The sequence below is a fragment of the Peromyscus leucopus genome, chromosome 10, assembly GCF_004664715.2.
Source record: "Peromyscus leucopus breed LL Stock chromosome 10, UCI_PerLeu_2.1, whole genome shotgun sequence".
NCBI classification, from domain to species: domain Eukaryota; kingdom Metazoa; phylum Chordata; class Mammalia; order Rodentia; family Cricetidae; genus Peromyscus; species Peromyscus leucopus.
In genome coordinates this window covers 58903666-58921439 of record NC_051071.1, presented here as the reverse complement: position 1 = coordinate 58921439, position 17774 = coordinate 58903666, and the positions used below count along the sequence as shown (strand labels likewise).

Here is a 17774-nt window from a genome sequence, read left to right as displayed (position 1 = left end):
GGTCTATTTCAGACACAGGACTCAGAAGATTCTCACCTGAAAGCCTCCTTCCTCTATACTAACTCCCACACTGCCAGAATGGACTGTGTAGACTGCTCCAGGAAGAAAGCAAGAGTAGTCCCATCATCCAGCTGTGACACCAATAAACTATAACTATCATAGCCAGATATCCCTAAAGATGCACCAGTGGCACTTCTATTGTGATGGTAACCAACAGCTACTTGGGCAACAATATCAATAGAAGTGCTAGCTTGGAAGGGAAAAAAAAAATCTTTCAAGGTCCCACCCATAGATAAACTATAGACGACTGTTGACTGATGAGAGGGAGGGAGATTTAGTCCCTCCCAGGGATGTGTCCACTGACTAGTTCTCCAATACGAAGTGGTCCGCCCTGAAATCATATGGGAACAAGCCACACTAGACAGATTCAGCCAATTGTGTTTATATATTGATGGATTTATATACATGCAACAATAATAAAGAAAGGAGGCTATCGGTGGGAGAGAGTGAAGGGGGAACTTAGGAGGTGTTAGAGAGAGGGGACATGGGAGTGGGTGGAGGGAGAACGTGGGGAAACGATGTAATTATATTTTAATTAAACATGTTTTATTGAAGAAATGAGTGCTGACAACATGCCCACATTTCTGAAGCAAGCCACGGATGTCATCCACCGAGGCGCTTCGATGCTGAACTGATCAGATTTCAATGTTTGGGAGCTATTTAGGTCACTAAAAAAATGACTTTTCTGTCTCAGTTAATTAAAAACTTAAATTCTCTTGGATCAAATGCGGAAATACCAGCGTGACATAGGCTTGCAGCTAATGATGTCGACCACAGTGGGTGGCGGGCAGGCTGGAGAGGTAGATTAAGGAGTAGCGGTGAGACCCTACAGCTATCTCACCCTGAGTAAAGGTTCTGTTAAAACTGAAGAACCTTACAAGTCAAACTGTGGACTATGAGCCATTAACATCAGCATCATCTTGAAGGTGTTCAAAATCCAGCTTCCTGGATCCTACGCAGCCTCCAAGGAGCCACATCTGAGTTTTAATCATCTCCATGTTTACACGCGACCCCTGACACAGTCTGCCAGGAGCTAACAGACAAGTTTTCATTTCCTGCTTTGGGAGTTATAAGGTAGCAGCAGGCAAGTCATGGTTCTGTTCAGTGAATAACTTCTTTTTCTTTCCCAGGAATTGTAGATCAACCTAATATAAGAAGTGGAGATACAATCGATTTTGAATCAGTGCAGTTCTGTTGTGAGAGCTCAGTGAGCAATCTCCCTTCCTAAACAGTCCGCAATGGAATGAGTACAGTTATCACTGATAGGATGGGGATGAAAACTGATGCAACTGTTTTTATCCCTGCATTTGAAACAATTAGAATATGCTTAATTTCAGTTTGATACATTGTTCCTGCAAAGCCTATAACAATATATTTATTCAAGCATAAAGTTTTGCTAGCTCTATTTTTTCCCCTTATGTGATAAAGAATGCCACTGCAGTGGCTAGTGTCCACGCTTCTGTCTCCATAGTAATTTCCCATCCTAGAGCATCATTAGACAAACCAATGTCTCAATTTTATATTAATGTATCAAGTTTATATTAATATGTCTTGCACATATGTATATTTAAAATAGAGTAGCATCCTGGAACAAGTTAACTTTCATGTGCATGTGCATTTGTATGTATGTAGACATGTATGTGTGCATGTGTGTGTGTGTGTGTGTGTGTGTGTGTGTGTATGTATGTACACACAGACCACCTCAGATGTCAATCACTAGGTACTGTTCACCTATTTTTGAGAATATCTCACTGTCCCAGGGCTCATCAAGTAATCTAGGCTGCCTAGCCAGCAAGCCACGGGGATCTGGCAGTTTCCACATCTTCAGCAGTGGGATTACAAGCACTACACCATTGTTCTGGACATGTTTTTAAAAAGTGGGTTCTGGACATTGGACTTGGATCCTCATGCTTGTGATGCCAGCACTTTACTGACAGAGCTATATATACTCAGCCGCTTGACTTCTTACCACACATATTGACTATCTGTTTGAAGCACAGAGTCCATTGTACATTGTGGTCCACCTGTCAATCTGTTTCAAAGCATGGACTTTTGAAGAAAGAGAAAATGAAGGTTTCTGTTAGATGACATCAAATAAAGAATAGCTTGGAAACTTCCTTTTGGTCATTTCAGCGATTCCTTTCTCTGAACATCATGCCAATCTTTGCTGAAATTTCTTTTTGAGTTTCTATGTTTCCATTCTGCTTCTCATTTAGAGAACTCTATTAGAAGACAAAGTGGAAGAAAAAGAGGTGGAAAGAACTGATGCTTGGTGGTCTGGGAAGATTAAAATGTTCATGCCAGGACTCATGTCTTTCATAATTCTTGGCACTGGACTGTGTGGGGAAAATGGTCTCCATATTGTTAATATCTTTGATCTTAAAGATAAAATAAGGCAGTTTAACTATGGAAATGGACACCTAAATGGAAACTATATATATATATATATATATATATATATATATATATATATATATACACACATGCACATACACATATATTTGTGTATATATATACTCATACACTCATACATACATATATATATTCCTTCTAGATGTGGGTCACAGGATGATCCAAGTGAAGAGCATGCATAAGAACATGTCTACTTCCAAACTTATGGATGTATGTTCATGTACATACTTATGAGTAGATTGAATTTTGAAACTCTAGGACTGTCGAAGTAGACAGATCCAGAACTACATAGGTTCGGGGACTCTATTTGTGACCATGTAGGAGAAAAAGGGCTTCTGGTTATTTTGATACATTTCACTTATAGGAGTGATCCGGTACAATAATGTTGATTACTAAAATAGATGACTATTCAATTTCTCTAGCAAGAAGGTCAAAAAATAACAACCATGTAAGAATTGAACAGGGGCATATTCATTGAAGAAAAGAACCAAGTGAAACATGCTTTACTCTCAGACTTTTGCTCTCATCCTAAACAGAGTACCCCTGAAAGTCAGTGTAGTCAGACAGCTAGACAGAAGAAATTTGTAAGGGCAGAGATTTTTCTTATGACATTATAGTGTTAAGTCTTAGCTGAACAAATCAGAGTGAGGTCAAGTCCCATTCATAATATTGTGGTTTTGAGACATAGTAAGTTACTTTCATGATACGTTGAGTCCCTCCCTATGATGAGAACTCAATGGGAAGCCTTTGTGAAGTACCTGACCATAGTATCTAATCAATGATATTAGTTATCATTATTAACACAAGTTTGAATCCCAAGTGAGTTGAACCACTTAGTTAGCACAGGCTAGATGATTAGATCTCCGCCATAAAATATGTCTTTAAAGCTAGGTACTGGTGGCCATCACCTTTAATCCCAGAACTGGGCAGGCAGAGGCAGGCAGATCTCTGAGTTTGAGGCCAGCCTGGTCTACAGAGTGAGTTCCAGGACAGCCAGGGCTGTTACACAGAGAAACCCTGTCTTGATCCCCCAAAATGTCTTTATTAATTTCTGTAATGCTTAGACAAAATAGTGACTGTACACTTCTATTGTACTGTTGTGCAGTTTTTTTTAAAAAAAATTTATTTTACAACACCATTCAGTTCAACATAATGGCCACAGATTCCCCTGTTCTCCCCTCTCGCCCCCTCCCCCTCCCCCCAGCCCACCCCCCATTCCCACCTCCTCCAGATCAAGGTCTCCCCCGAGGACCGGGATCGATCTGATAGATTCAGTCCAGGCAGGTCCAGTCCCCTTCTCCCAGAATTGAGCCAAGCGTCCCTGCATGAGTCCCAGGATTCAAACAGCCAACTCATGCAACGAGCTCAGGACCCGGCACCAATGCACAGCTGCCTCCCAAACAGATCAAGCCAAAAGACTGTCTCACCCATTCAGGGGGCCTGATCCAGTTGGGGGCCCCTCAGCCTTTGGTTCATAGATCCTGTGCTTCCATTCATTTGGTTATTTGTCCCTGTGCTTTATCCAACCTTGGCTTCAGAAATTCTCGCTCATATAAACCCTCTTCTTTCTCACTAATTAGACTCCCAGTGCTCCACCAGGGGCCTAGTCGTGGATGTCTGCATTCAGATTCCTCAGTCCTTGGATGGGGTTTATGGCACAACTGTTGTGCAGTTTTATTGTGCTAGAATGTTAGCAGCAAAATGGTCAAACCTTTTAATATTAAAAAGAAAAGAACTTCCAGAAACTGAAGTATGTCAAATACATATCTTTTCCAAACTACACAGAAACTTTCCCATAATGGAAAATAAATTGTCTATAAGGTTAGTTTGAATATCTGTAAGGCTAGCTTTATAGTCAAAATAATTGCAAAATGATTTTTTATAAATAGTACTCTATATCTCCATTGAATTTTATTTTAACTTGCAAAAGATTGGAGACTTTGGATGGAGAGGAGGAGCAGGAGGGGAGGGGTCTTCGAAAGGAGAGATGGAGAAGGAGGAGAGAGAAAGAGAGAGAAATTTTGTATTTTCAAAGAAACAGACTGGATAAAGGAATAAATTAATACAGAAAAATTCCCCATCCTCTCTACAACCACCCCCTCTGCTCATCAAAAAAGCTACGGGCGCTAAAATTCATTAACATTTCTATGAACATAAATTTGAAATATTCATTTTCATTAAGTAGTCTACTGAATATGACAAAATCAAATTTATCTAAGGAGATATCCAAGGCTGCTAATTTCCTTGACAATGGGGATATAAAGCAAGGGAAGCCATGAATCATTCATGAAGTTCAATTTACTTCTCTTATTTTTGGTATTTAATAACCATGAATAGAAAGCATGCAGTGCATTGTAGATGCTATTTTTAAATTATTTTAGAACTAAATTAATGATTTAGCAGGCAGGGATAAAATAAGAATGGTTCTAAGGCTTTTGCTTTTAAGCATCACATATTTCATATTTTTCTTTTGAGTATTTATATGTTCATGTATTCATAACATTTTTCTTATGTTCAACTTTGCTTTATACATCAGAACTATTTCAACACTAATATTATTTAGGCAAGTGCCTAAAGTAATTTATTGGTGAAATAATGAAATTGAATGAACTCCAAGAGTTCTAGTTTGGAGGTTGAAAGAGACCCTGAAGGTTATAAAATGAAACTTGTCTCCTACTGAGAAATCTCTCCTGCATTATTAACGGTAGGTGGCCATTTCCAATTAATTGACATGTCTCCATGGGAAAAGTTTTTTTTTTTCTTAGGCAGGAACTTATTTCATGAATATCCACTGCTACTTACTTGTAATAACTGAACCCTGCCTGAGCCATGTAGGGTCATAACTCACGATATGCTAGTTGAATCCAATTGAGTGCATCCATACTGGCATTCTAGCTTGGGTTTAGGGATGAATTTGACTGGATCATATAGTGATTAAGACATATGAGCAGAGAGTCTTCGGGCTGTTTCTGTGAGAGTCTTTATTTAAACCAGTACAATGGGGAAATCAGGTTGCCTTTCTAATGTGGTTGGACCTCTTCTAACCACATTAGAATTTTTGGTTTGAATAGGGAAAAAAAAAGTCCAAAATACCTACTCTTCTCTGAGTGAGAGAATTTTTTCTGCCTGCCATCAAACTGGAACATTAACTTTGTTCCTGCCTTTGGACTTGGCTGTAAACACTGACTCTACCTAGGTCTCTGGTCAGTTGGCTTTGTAGCTGAACTACACCATTGACTCTGTTGGTTCTCAGGTACTTGTACAAGGATTGGAACAATCCATTCGCTCTCCGGGTGCTGACTCAACCTGCAGATCTTGGGAATTGCCAGCCTTCATAAGTGCATGGCCTGATTCCTTATAATTAATCTTTATATCTCTGTATGTGCCTTTGTTCCTGTCTATCCTCTATTGGCTTTATTTTCCTGGAGAACCCCAGCTCATCACACAACTTTGTAGATAAGTTTTGTCTCCTTTATCACAGTACTTAAAATATTCAGAAATGGCTGTTAGAACTCTAATTTTTTCTTCTCATGTCCCTTGTTTTCTCATTTGGAATTAAATTATCTTAATATAGCTTTAAAATTTAGGTGCCATTCATGATACTTGGGTCTGTTTTCTGGACACCATGATAATTTTGATTTTATTTCCAGATGTTATCACATTATATCAATAAAACTTAGCACTTCAAATCTGCAAACCGCATATTTTCTGAGAATATTTTACAGTAGGTTAAGTTGGTAGATACATTATTTTTAATCAGTCATTTTTACAACTTTACTTTACTTATAGAATTTATTTTATGATCATACATAGCTATTGCTCAGAATGATGTACACACATTGTTACAGACAAGCATTTAAGTAGAATGGTAGTATTCTGTGACTAGCAGACAGAGTGGACGGTCCATTAAATTTAATACATGAAGACAGTGTTTTTATTATGTAACTCTTAAGAAAATAGCCAGGTGTCATCAAAGTTTCCTATTGTTTAATGACTTCATGGCAGTTTATGTAGGAGATGTGTAGGCAGTTTATGGATTATGATAAGACAAAAATTATAGGATTTCATGATGTTTATTATTAAAGGCATTAAACTACTAGGCTTTCTTCTATCTTGCTCTTGGGTGGCACATTTATGATAATTTTTGAGGTAGTCTTAGGACACAAATATGAAATTGCACAAAGGAAGGAATACTGGACTGCAGGTACAAAGCCATGCTTTAAATCTTAGCTGAGAAGGTAAAGCAATTTTTATTTTTGAAAATTAGAGCAACTCAACAAAGTCTGTACGGGTTACTTATAAGGTATATTACCCCCCCTCCATATTCTTACTAAAAGTTAGTCTTGGTTTTAATGAGTGGATAGTGAGCCATGCAATGAATCCTTTCCTCTTTATATTCAATATGGCAAAGAATCAATAAACTTGGAAACAAAGAAGTACTTCGAAGTGCTACATTCTCATTTTAGCCCTTTGGGGATGTGGAGATACTAAAGCTAGTACAACAAACTGTGCACCTTATAAACACCAGAGATTAATATCTCAAGTTTTGACAGTTCTGTACTGGGGGAGGAGCAAAATGAAGGCACCGATAAACTCTGGTGTCTGGTGAGGGTCCCTTTTCTCTTTCCTAGATGGTACCTTCTGGTTATGACCTAATATAGTGAGTGGAAGAATCACTAGGAGACTCTGGGAAATACCTCCATTAACAAGAGCTCTACTCATTATCCCAATTTTATCATTACATCACTCTGATGAGTAGGTTCTAATATTAATTTAGGGAGACGCAAACATTTAGAACACAGCAGTAGCCGCCGCCGCCGCCGCCGCCGCAGCAGCAGCAGCAGCAGCAGCAACAACAACAACAGTAGTAGCTACCAACAGAGTGTTTTTGGTTTTTCAAGACAGGGTTTCTCTGTGTAGCTTTGCACCTTTCCTGGAGCTCACTTGGTAGCCCAGGCTGGCCTCGAACTCACAGAGATCCGCCTGGCTCTGCCTCCCGAGTGCTGGGATTAAAGGCGTGCACCACCACCGCCCGGCCCAACAGAGTGTTTTTAAAGAACCAGAGCTTCTTTGAACTGAAACATTCCATCTACGAGGGAGACTCTAAGATTCAGAAAGGAAACAAAACCTACAAGGCTTGGGAAGTGAACTAAATTCCCAAGCCTTAGTAAAGTGTGACTACACGATTGACAGGGATCCTTCCCAAGCTGACATGCAGTAACAAACACTGAGATGTGGCACTGAACAGTAGGGCTGCCTGCAAATGATCATGCAGAGCTCCAGGGATGCTCTTATGAGTCATCACCCATGCTGAGGTGGGCTTCTCGGTGATGCCTTTGCGTCACCAATGATTCTGTAATTTAATCCTCACCTATAAATAACCTCTATAAGTAATTTCAATAAACTCACTGGATATTTACACTGGATTTGGATGGACTTGTTTCTTTGGTCTGTATTTGATTCCCTATGTAGGGTGAACAGATGCTGTTCACATCATTCCAGGAAAAGTCAGACAATACCCTTACCCAGGGTTGTAAAAGCAATTGCTAGTGAGAAGAGGACTCTTAAGCCAGCAGAACAGCCTATAACTTGTATAGGGAGCTCTACTGATTCAGGTTTCATGAATTGCTACCCATTCTGGGGTGGCCTTTTCATTGATCAGCTCCCTTTGACTAACTCTAAGTAACCCAACTTAGTTCAATAAGCTAGATGTGGGTGGACTTGTTTCTTTGGTCTGCTATAGGGTATCTTTTGTGAGGAGAACAGACATGTTTTTCATGTGTTCCCACACAAAATATAGGTGTTGCTCAGGATGGTGAAGAACAAGAAGGGTTATGTGTGGGTGAGGACACAGATTTCAGACTTGAAATTGGCTTCTACTTCTTTGAGTATAGTCAACAGGTGACAGCCTATGTTGAAAGTGAAAGGGAGAGATTAAAGATTTTCCTTAATCTTGTTGAAGAAAGTGGGAAAAGTCATCCAAATAATTATCCATGATTTTTATCCTAAGACCTACCTGTATCTCCACAAGGCTTGTGGCTATCCAACCTTCATATGATAGCTTTATTGATTTTGAATTCCAAATCCTCGTTATACTAAATTCTTTGATTGATTTTTCTATATGCCACTGCTTCATTTTATGACATCCCGGGGCTATAAAGCTATTACTCTGCTCCAAGTCCAAGTAAATTTTCGGTTTAACAAGACTTTATGGCCTTTGCAATTTTAGTTGATTAAATGGCATTAAAAATAAGTAAAATGTCTTTAATTTATCTCAAAGGACCTAACCGCGGGAAACATTTCCCCAGCCTTAATGGGTTACACATACGAACTAGTAAATTCTGTAATGTAGGCAATGTTTCCACTCAGTTGGCCACAGAGAAGTTTGATTGGCTCAGTCCTATATTGAGCAATGTCTACTTTATCATTCTCGTAATCTGATATTAGGTCCATTAAAGCTGAGCTGTTGTCCAATACATTGTCAATTGAGGACGATCTGTTTCATAAAAAAAATCACACATATAGTTATGGAGAGTTAAAAAAAACATGAAAGAATAACCAGTGTATTTTGTATTTAGGTGGAATAAAAGCAAAGCAAGCAAAGTTGGCAAGGAAATACAGACTCCGTATTTTTAGTGTATTTTCCTGCACCACATTATAGTTTTTTATTCTTAAGAATTTACATTTCATTACATTAGTTAGTTAATTGTTAAGATGAAGAATATTTTAAACACACTGTTGAGCTATGCAACTCTGAGATTTCCGGGTGAGTATGTGCATACTCACACGGTTATTTTCAATGGAATCAAGGCCTGCTTGGTTTGCTGATTATTTTCAATGGAATCAAGGCCTGCCTGGTTTGCTGAATCTTTAAGATACCCTCCCTTTTCAGTGATAAATATTAGGCATGTGACCCAGGAACCAAATTCTGCTTCAGCTTCTAGTTTTGATTCTTGACCCGTAGCAGAGATGATATTAGGAAATCTAGACCTGCTTTTGATTAACACAGGATTCCTGGCCCTGCTGATAGCAGGTGTACCATTAGCTGTGGAGCCTCAGTTACCTTCCTCACCCATGGAGTACAGAGGTCTGTGGTGGAGTAGAACTGGGCTTGAATCCCCATCCCTCTGTAATTCCTGCCTTTGGTTATTTTAGTTCTCTGTATCCCAGATACTGTATCTCTCAGACATGCTTTTATCATGGAGGTGTCACATGCTACTATGTTGTTAGTTTAACATATAGAAGGCAGTGGGTCATAGTTCTTGTTTGACTCTTTATTTATATCACGTTTCTGCCTCTGTAGAGCCTTTTAAGGCAATATTTAATTTTTGCTTTATTTATTGTTTTGGTCATTATGTAGTATGATGAATGAATTGAAAGACTGCATACTTCCTAGTATAAATAAAGAAATTTGTCATCTTAAGAAAAATGTCAATCTACAACTCACTATGAAATTGTAGGGAAACTCATTATGCTTTGAGGGAGAATATACTGGTAATTCTTAGAGCAGAATCAATTAAAATACTTTGCAAAATTCATTGCTCCTTAACTGAATGATGAAAACCAAGAATCTTAATTTTTTTTTTTGAGACAAGGTTTCTCTGTGTAGCTTTGGAGTCTTTCCTGGAACTCACTCTGTAGCCCAGGCTGGCCCTGAACTTGCAGAGATCCGCCTGCCTCTGTTTCCCAAGTGCTAGGATTAAAGGCATGTGCCACCACTGCCTTGTGGATCCTAGAATTTTAAGAACGTTTCAGATTACAAAGCTTTCCAAAGGAAGCCAAAGTTTAAGAAAATCACAAAATCAGTGGACAAGTAGCCGAAGGTGAATGGTAACCCATATCTGTCATTAGCCCACAAGTTATTCTTCTCTTTCTACTCCAGTTTCAAAGGTAATGATTTAATTTCTGAACAAAAGCTCTGCTGTATTTATAAACTATTATCAGCCATTAATTAAGGATCACAGTTATGTTTCTAATTTGGTCATTTTTGTCCTTTAAACCAAGTCAACATTAACATTTTAATAAATAATACATTTTAATATTTACCATGTTCTTTATGACCTTTAAAATCAAAATATTAATGGAAGAACATTTCTGGATTTTCTTATTCATCCCATTGGGAGTAGGATGATGGCTGTATCTAAATTTAGTGCCCTCTCTATAGGAACAGTTTTATTTCTGTGCAATGAGACTAGAAAGTTTACGTAATTGCGTAACAGCACAGTAGAGAAACACATTTATTCTTCAGTAACACTGTAAGGTCAGCTGAAAGGGTTTCATTTCCCTTTGCTTCTTGACATTTAGCTCTAGAAAGTATTTTAGATGCTCAAAATACACACCTGCTGATTTTTCACATTTCAGTAAGTGATAGAGTTAACTCCTGCATCTTTTTGTGACTCTCAAAACAAATAAAGGCTCGATCTCTAGTACTCACAATGAATGGGCTCAAAGGCCTGCAGGTTGATGACTGAGAAACAATGACACAAGGTGGGTTGGGTCTTAGTGATTAAAACATTCATACTATTCACAGTCAATGAAAAACAGCCTCATAAGTACAGACCAAAATCATCCCACAGACACGAAAAACTATTTGACCTAAAGCAGAAGCCTATTGAGGTGTCATTTATTGTCATATGCTTTTCACTGGTAAAAACACACCATTCACACAATACTGTCCCAGAGCGTATTTCTAAAAGACCATTTACAGTCTTCCAGGTTAACAGATAAGAAAATGTTTTCTTTTTTCACCTAACGAAGCTTGGATATTAGGAGGTTCTGAGAGAAGATGAAGAGAGCATGAGTTTATACATTTATGAATCAAAATAAGTGGACTTTCCTTAATTGTCCAAATGAAAATGTCACGGAAATGACCCTTGAACCACTAATATGAGAGGAAATGCCACTAACTGTGAACCCCTTGAAAAAAGGTAGCAGCCAAAAATATCCCAGTTCCAATTAACTCAAAGAAAGGTTGACTTGAATTGGGTCAGGCAAACATCCCCCTTTTCCATCCCCTGTACAAGTAACTCACAACTTTCAATCTCCAGGGTGCAGTTTTGCTCATCCAGAGGATATCTTCGAAGATCCATCATGCATGCAGCGGTGGTTGTGATCCTATGGGGTGAGAGAGAAGACAGACATGATGTAAGTGGGGATCTTTCATGGACACACAGAGGCCAAGCAGCAAACAAGTGTAAACTTAAATTTTTTTAGTGGTGAAATTTTATTTCTAAGCTTCTTAGCCTTGCATCATGTTTACCAGATGGCAGAACTTTTAGAACCTCCTAAAAGACCACCACAAGCCATTATGCCGCAGTAGGGTAGATAAACCAGATAAAGAGACAGAAATGGATAAATTTCTAGAGAGCTGCATCTTCAAGAAGTGAAAAGTGTAAAGATCCCAATGTCTTAGAGGTTAAATCAGTAGTCAAAAACTTTAACAAGAAGGAACTCAGACCATATGACTTCATGGATGAATTTCCCAAGCACTCAAAGGGAAATCGGTACTAAGTCTTCTCAGTCTCTTTCAAAAATTAGGAAAAAAAAAAAAAGAGCACACATTCCACAGTGCATTTTATGAGGTACTCACTCCCTTGATTCTTAAACCACACAAAGACAATAGAGGGGAAAAAAAGAAACCATTAAGTCGGTATTCCTTATTCATATTTAATTTAATATAAAAAAATTCCCATGCTGCAACACTGAATTTAACACTACATTAGAGGAATCAGTTTTTAAAAACATTTTTGTGGGGATCTGTTCCTTGTAGATTTTGGCTATTAGCTATTTATGAAATACATAGATTGCAAGCATTTTCTCTTATTATGAACTGATTATTTTCCTTGATGTACAAAAAATTTTAGCTTTTTAAAAATCCCAACCGTCTAATTTTGCTTTTGCTGTCTGTGATTTTTGTTTCATGGCCGCAAAGTTATTACCAAACTCAGTGCCAAGATTTCCCCTTGTTTCCTGCTAGTACTTCATTTTCGTGCATAATTCTTTGACTGATATTTGGTTGATTTTATGTGTGATGTAAGGTAGACTCCAAATACGCTGGAATATCTTTTGAATGTGGTTGTACAGTATTCAAAACACAATTTGTTGATGAGACCATCTTTTCCCATTGTTCTAGGTGCCTTTGCTGATGGTCAGCTGACTGTAGATATGTCTTTATATCTGGGTTCTCTGGTCTCCTCATTTATGTGATTGTTTTTAATGACACCCTTGGGCTTTTTTGTTTATTGTAAAATTGTATATTTATTATAAAATTGTATGTTGATGTCAGAAAAATGTGATCCTTTGGCTTTGAGTTCAACAGCTATTGATTTTGAGCTTTCGAGTTTTCTATTCCTAGTCTTTGTTATAGAGAGGTAAATTCCCTTTATGCCTTGGTTTTGACAATCTTTATCCTGAAAATGTATTGAACTTTTCCTGCATCTTTTGTGATGATCATGTGGATTTTGTCCTTCATCCTGTTAAGGGCTTATCCTACAGCTTGATTTATGTATGTTCAACAATCTTTTTGTTACAGAAATAAATCCTACTTTTTCCTGGTGAAGGAAGGTGCTGTTGAATTTAGCTTGCTAGTATTCTATTACATCCATTATTAATGTAATTAATTCATCATATACAATAGCTACAAGTCAAAGACATTACCGTGAAGCTGTCAAGAACTTTGTAGTTTGGGTTGACTTTTACTTTTATACTCACTAATGTGTGTGAGCTTGGGTTGGTTAAATTAGCTCCATTAGGTTTAGTGCTCTCATAAACCAACACATCTTCTACCTAGGAGTATTGTGTGGATAAAAAAGATTCAATGTGTGCAAAATTATTCTCTCAGTGATCTGTACTTAACAGATGTTGTTCCTCATATAAAAGTTACTATTACAGCTGATATTTCTCATACCATTTACTATATTCTCTAGCATCTATAACAATGTCTACATCAGTATCTGCAGAATTTATGAATAAGAGGAAGCTTTACTATGCATCAAATACCACCTTTTCCTCCCCATGCCACCCAATGCAATAACAGGAATGAAATCAGCCTTTTATGTCTTATGGTGCCTCATAGACCCCACTTGGATTGCCAGATTTATTTCCCAAACTCTGACCCATTTACACTCAACAGGTTTTGTGCACTGAGTGAGGAAGCTCTGTCCTGGAATCCAAGGTTACACCACACTTACTGACCCAATTGACCTTAGGAGTTAGGTCCTACCTGGACTTCCATTATCCCTGCATTTTCTGTAGGGATGTTTTCCTGGAATGTAGAGGCTGAGTGTAACTGATATTCAAATGGCTACTCTACTCTTAATAATGTTTTGATATCACTTGGGAATTGAAAAATACTTCCTTAAAAGCAGTCAACAAAGTATAAGGATAATTTAACTCAAAAGACACAGATTTAACTATAAGTTTCTTTTTCTTTCATACACCTTACTAGGTATGCTCTGATTAGTGTTTTTTGTCAACTTGACACAGGCTAGGGTCATCTGGGAAGAGGGGATCTCAACTGAGAAAATGACTTCATCTGATTGGCTTGTGGGCAAGTCTATGGGATGTTTTCTGGATTATGGGAGGGGCAAGCTCATTGTGGGTGGTGTCACAGCTGGGCAGGTGGTCCTGGGTTGTATAAATAAGCAAGCTGAGCAAGCCTTGGGGGGCAGGTTTGTAAGCTGATTTCTTCCCATCTTTTCTGCTTCAGTTCTTGACACTAGGTTCCTGCTCTATTTGAATTCCTGCTTTGGGTTCCCTCAATTGATGGACTGGAATTGGGATGTGTAAGCCAAATACACCCTCTCCTCTCTAGGCTGCTTTGTAACTCATGGTTATAATCTTTATCACAGCAACAGAAAGTAAACCATAGCAAATTACTACAGATGAGAAGTTCTATGCAAACAAAACAACTAATTGTTTTAGGGAGGGAAGGTCTCTTCCATAGTAGTCCAACCCACAAAGTTTCAGTATCAGTAAACAATAAGTCATTATTACAAAAACAAAATGAGACAAAAAACTTTACTGTGATGCATTCCTTTGTAGGAGAATGACAATTTACTTTCTTAATTTTCCATTGGTAGGCATTTACATTGTTTCCTATTGTTCAGTTTTGTAGATGAAAATGTTCTGGATACATATAATACAATGTTCAGGATATACACAAAGACACTATATATAGTACAATAGGCTACCAGATACATACATACATACATATATATATATAATCTTAGCTTATATTATTATAATATAAAACATCGATATGTATAGCCACACTATGTATTTGTATTAACATATATATGCATACATAACATACAGGTGTGCCTCACTTAGCATCAGGGAAGTTAACTGAGAAGTTCCTATTTGTGATGCATGAACATTATAGAGTGTGGTTCCACAAAGTTATGTGATATAGGTTTATCACTTGGGCTAGCCCTTTGGTATAGCTGAGAGAGCGAGAAACACAAACTATATGAAACTGTCACCAATATAACATTGTGTTTTGTTTTACATTAAGCTTACACTTACTTCTAAAATAATGATGGGTACTATTATAAATGCATAAAAAAGAGCACAGGCACTTAATGACTGCGTTTTAATGATCATCAGCAGAGTAGGTTTGTTTATACCTGCATGTCCACAAACAAGTGTAAAGTCGTGATGGTGGGCTGTGACGTAAACACAGCATTACTATCAGGCAATAGAAGGTTTCCATCTCATTGTACTATTAGGAGACCACCATAACATGTGGAGGCCATTACTGATCAAAACTTCATTGTGACACATAATTTTTAAAAACTGTATATACATATGACATATGTTTCCTCTGAGAAACCTTAAACAAAATGAAATATTATAGGCAACCTGAACATATAAAATACAAACAAAAAACTGAAAACTATATTGTATTTATGTAAAATCACTTCCTCAGTACAAATGTCATATCTATTTTAATGAACATATACATCAGAGTGTATATTAAAGATGGTAAATGAGGTACTGTAGGACTCTGGATGCTTTTTAAAAGGCATTGTTAGGTAAACCCTAGTTCTTTGCTAATTCTCCATGTCACCTTAATAAGGTAACAGTTCATATGGACATGCCGTTGGATCCTTCTTTTTTTTAAAAAAAAAATCTTTTTTTTATTATTATTATTTTACAACACCATTCAGTTCAACATAATAGCCACAGATTCCCCTGTTCTCCCCCTCTCGCCCCCCCTTCCCCCAGCCCTCCTCCCATTCCCACCTCCTCCAGATCAAGGTCTTCCCCGAGGACCGGGGTCGACCTGGTAGACTCAGTCCAGGCAGGTCCATTCCCCCCCTCCCAGACCGAGCCAAGTGTCCCTGCATGAGTCCCAGGATTCAAACAGCCAACTCATGCAACGAGCCCAGGACCCGGCACCAATGCACAGCTGCCTCCCAAACAGATCAAGCCAAATGACTGTCTCACGCATTCAGGGGGCCTGATCCAGTTGGGGGCCCCTCAGCCTTTGGTTCATAGATCCTGTGCTTCCATTCATTTGGTTATTTGTCCCGGATAAAGCACCGTTGGATCCTTCTTAACCAGAGCATGAACCAATTTAATTTAGATTTACTTTAACATTAGAGAACAGCACAATGGAGTTTAAAGTTTAATTACATTTTTCAATGTGTTCTACAAAATATTCTTATAGTAGTTTTATTCTAGAATTTACCACATACGGGATTTAATTATATTCCAGTATTCTCCCTGCTTCCATGAGCATATAGGTCATCCAATTTAGATTTACCATTATCAATATAGCATGAGTGTCTCTAGTTGTCTGGAAATACAGTTTTACATCACAGCTATTGTAGACTGAAGATTGGCTCAACATCTTAAGTGTAAGGTAATGCACTAAGTACTAAAACACTTGTGAAAATTACTCTGTCTACTGTATTTTTTTTGACAGCTGTAGATTAATAAAATATTGTAAAGATGTGAACACATGAACATGTGCGGGGGACTTCCAGTGTGTGAGTCTTCCCATCCTCCGCAACTCAGAAATGATATTTCTTACCAGGAAGGATTTGTCTCCACCAGGGACATTAGGCAATGCCTTCAGGTATTTTTGATTATTGTGTTGGGACTGGAGTTTGGTATTAGAATCTAGTTTAATGGAGGCCAGTGCAGCTGCTAAGCATCCTGTCGTGACAGGACAGCCTTCTAGAACACCAACTGCCACCTGTTCACAAAATACCATTGTTGAGGTTAAGAACCTCTGTGACATACTGCATTTGAACATTTTTCCTCCGATAAAACCTTTAATAAAATGAAATCTTACAGGAAACCCCAGTCTATATAGTATAAATGAAAGTCATTAATTGTTAGCACTAAATCACTTTGTCAGCTTAGATGTTATATCTTTTAAAAGAGAACATACATTTGAAAGCAAGGACAATATACGATGAGACAATAGACACTGGTTCTACATCTCCCTTAGTACCAATTTATTATTGTTGCATTTTTAAATTAGTTAATTTTTGAAATTATAATGATTGCATCATTTTCCCTTTCCTTTTCCTCCCTCCAAACCCTCACACATACATACCCCTTCTTGCTCGCTTGCAAATGCATGGCATCTCTTTTTTCATTAATTGTTGCTATATACATACATACATACATATATATATATATATATACATATATACATATATTCTCTTAAATACATAAATACAACCTGCTCAGTCTAAATAAAGTTACTTTTATGTATGTTTTCAGGGCTGCTGCTGAAAACCCCAAATTTTTCAGAGAGTTACTGAAGTTACCATTTCTATCTGTTACGATTAATTCATTCATTAATACTTGTAAGATATAAAATTGATTTCATTACCAGAATCCACATATTGTAGTAAGGCTTGACCCATCCTCAGTGTGCTTTGTACTCTTATCGCTTGGGTTCTTTGGCCTTTCCTGCTCATATATCCCATTGCGATGCAAGAGAGAAACAATTAATAAATTCAGCAAGGGAAGCGAACCATGAACCTGCAGAAGTGAAGCTGCTAGGGTGGCCTGATGCAAAATCACCTCCATCTTGGGATGTCTGTTCTCTAAATTCATAACTCGCAGAAGAGTTTCACAAGCCCAACTTGGACCAGGAAGAAAACCTCCCCAAGTTACTTAGTAGTAGTTGGAGGGAAGCTACAAAAATACTAATATGGTCCACAGATACTCATCAGGGTCTTTGAGAAGAGAAAGAACATTGGGACTCAAACAGGAATCTGACCCAAGCAGATGCTCACATATCTAGGCTTTCGTCTGGACAAATGTAGACAGCAGAGAGT

General features: G+C 37.9%; 1 protein-coding gene across 1 annotated transcript in view; it reads right to left on the bottom strand.

Moving 5' to 3' along the window:
• The window catches only part of Gabrb1 (gamma-aminobutyric acid type A receptor subunit beta1), a 417219-nt gene that overhangs the window by 89682 nt on the left and 309763 nt on the right, over positions 1-17774 (bottom strand). Inside the window, exon 5 of the mRNA XM_028861997.2 lies at positions 11504-11586. Within this exon, the coding sequence (XP_028717830.2) occupies positions 11504-11586 (83 nt within the window). The remainder of the gene's footprint in view (positions 1-11503; positions 11587-17774) is intronic.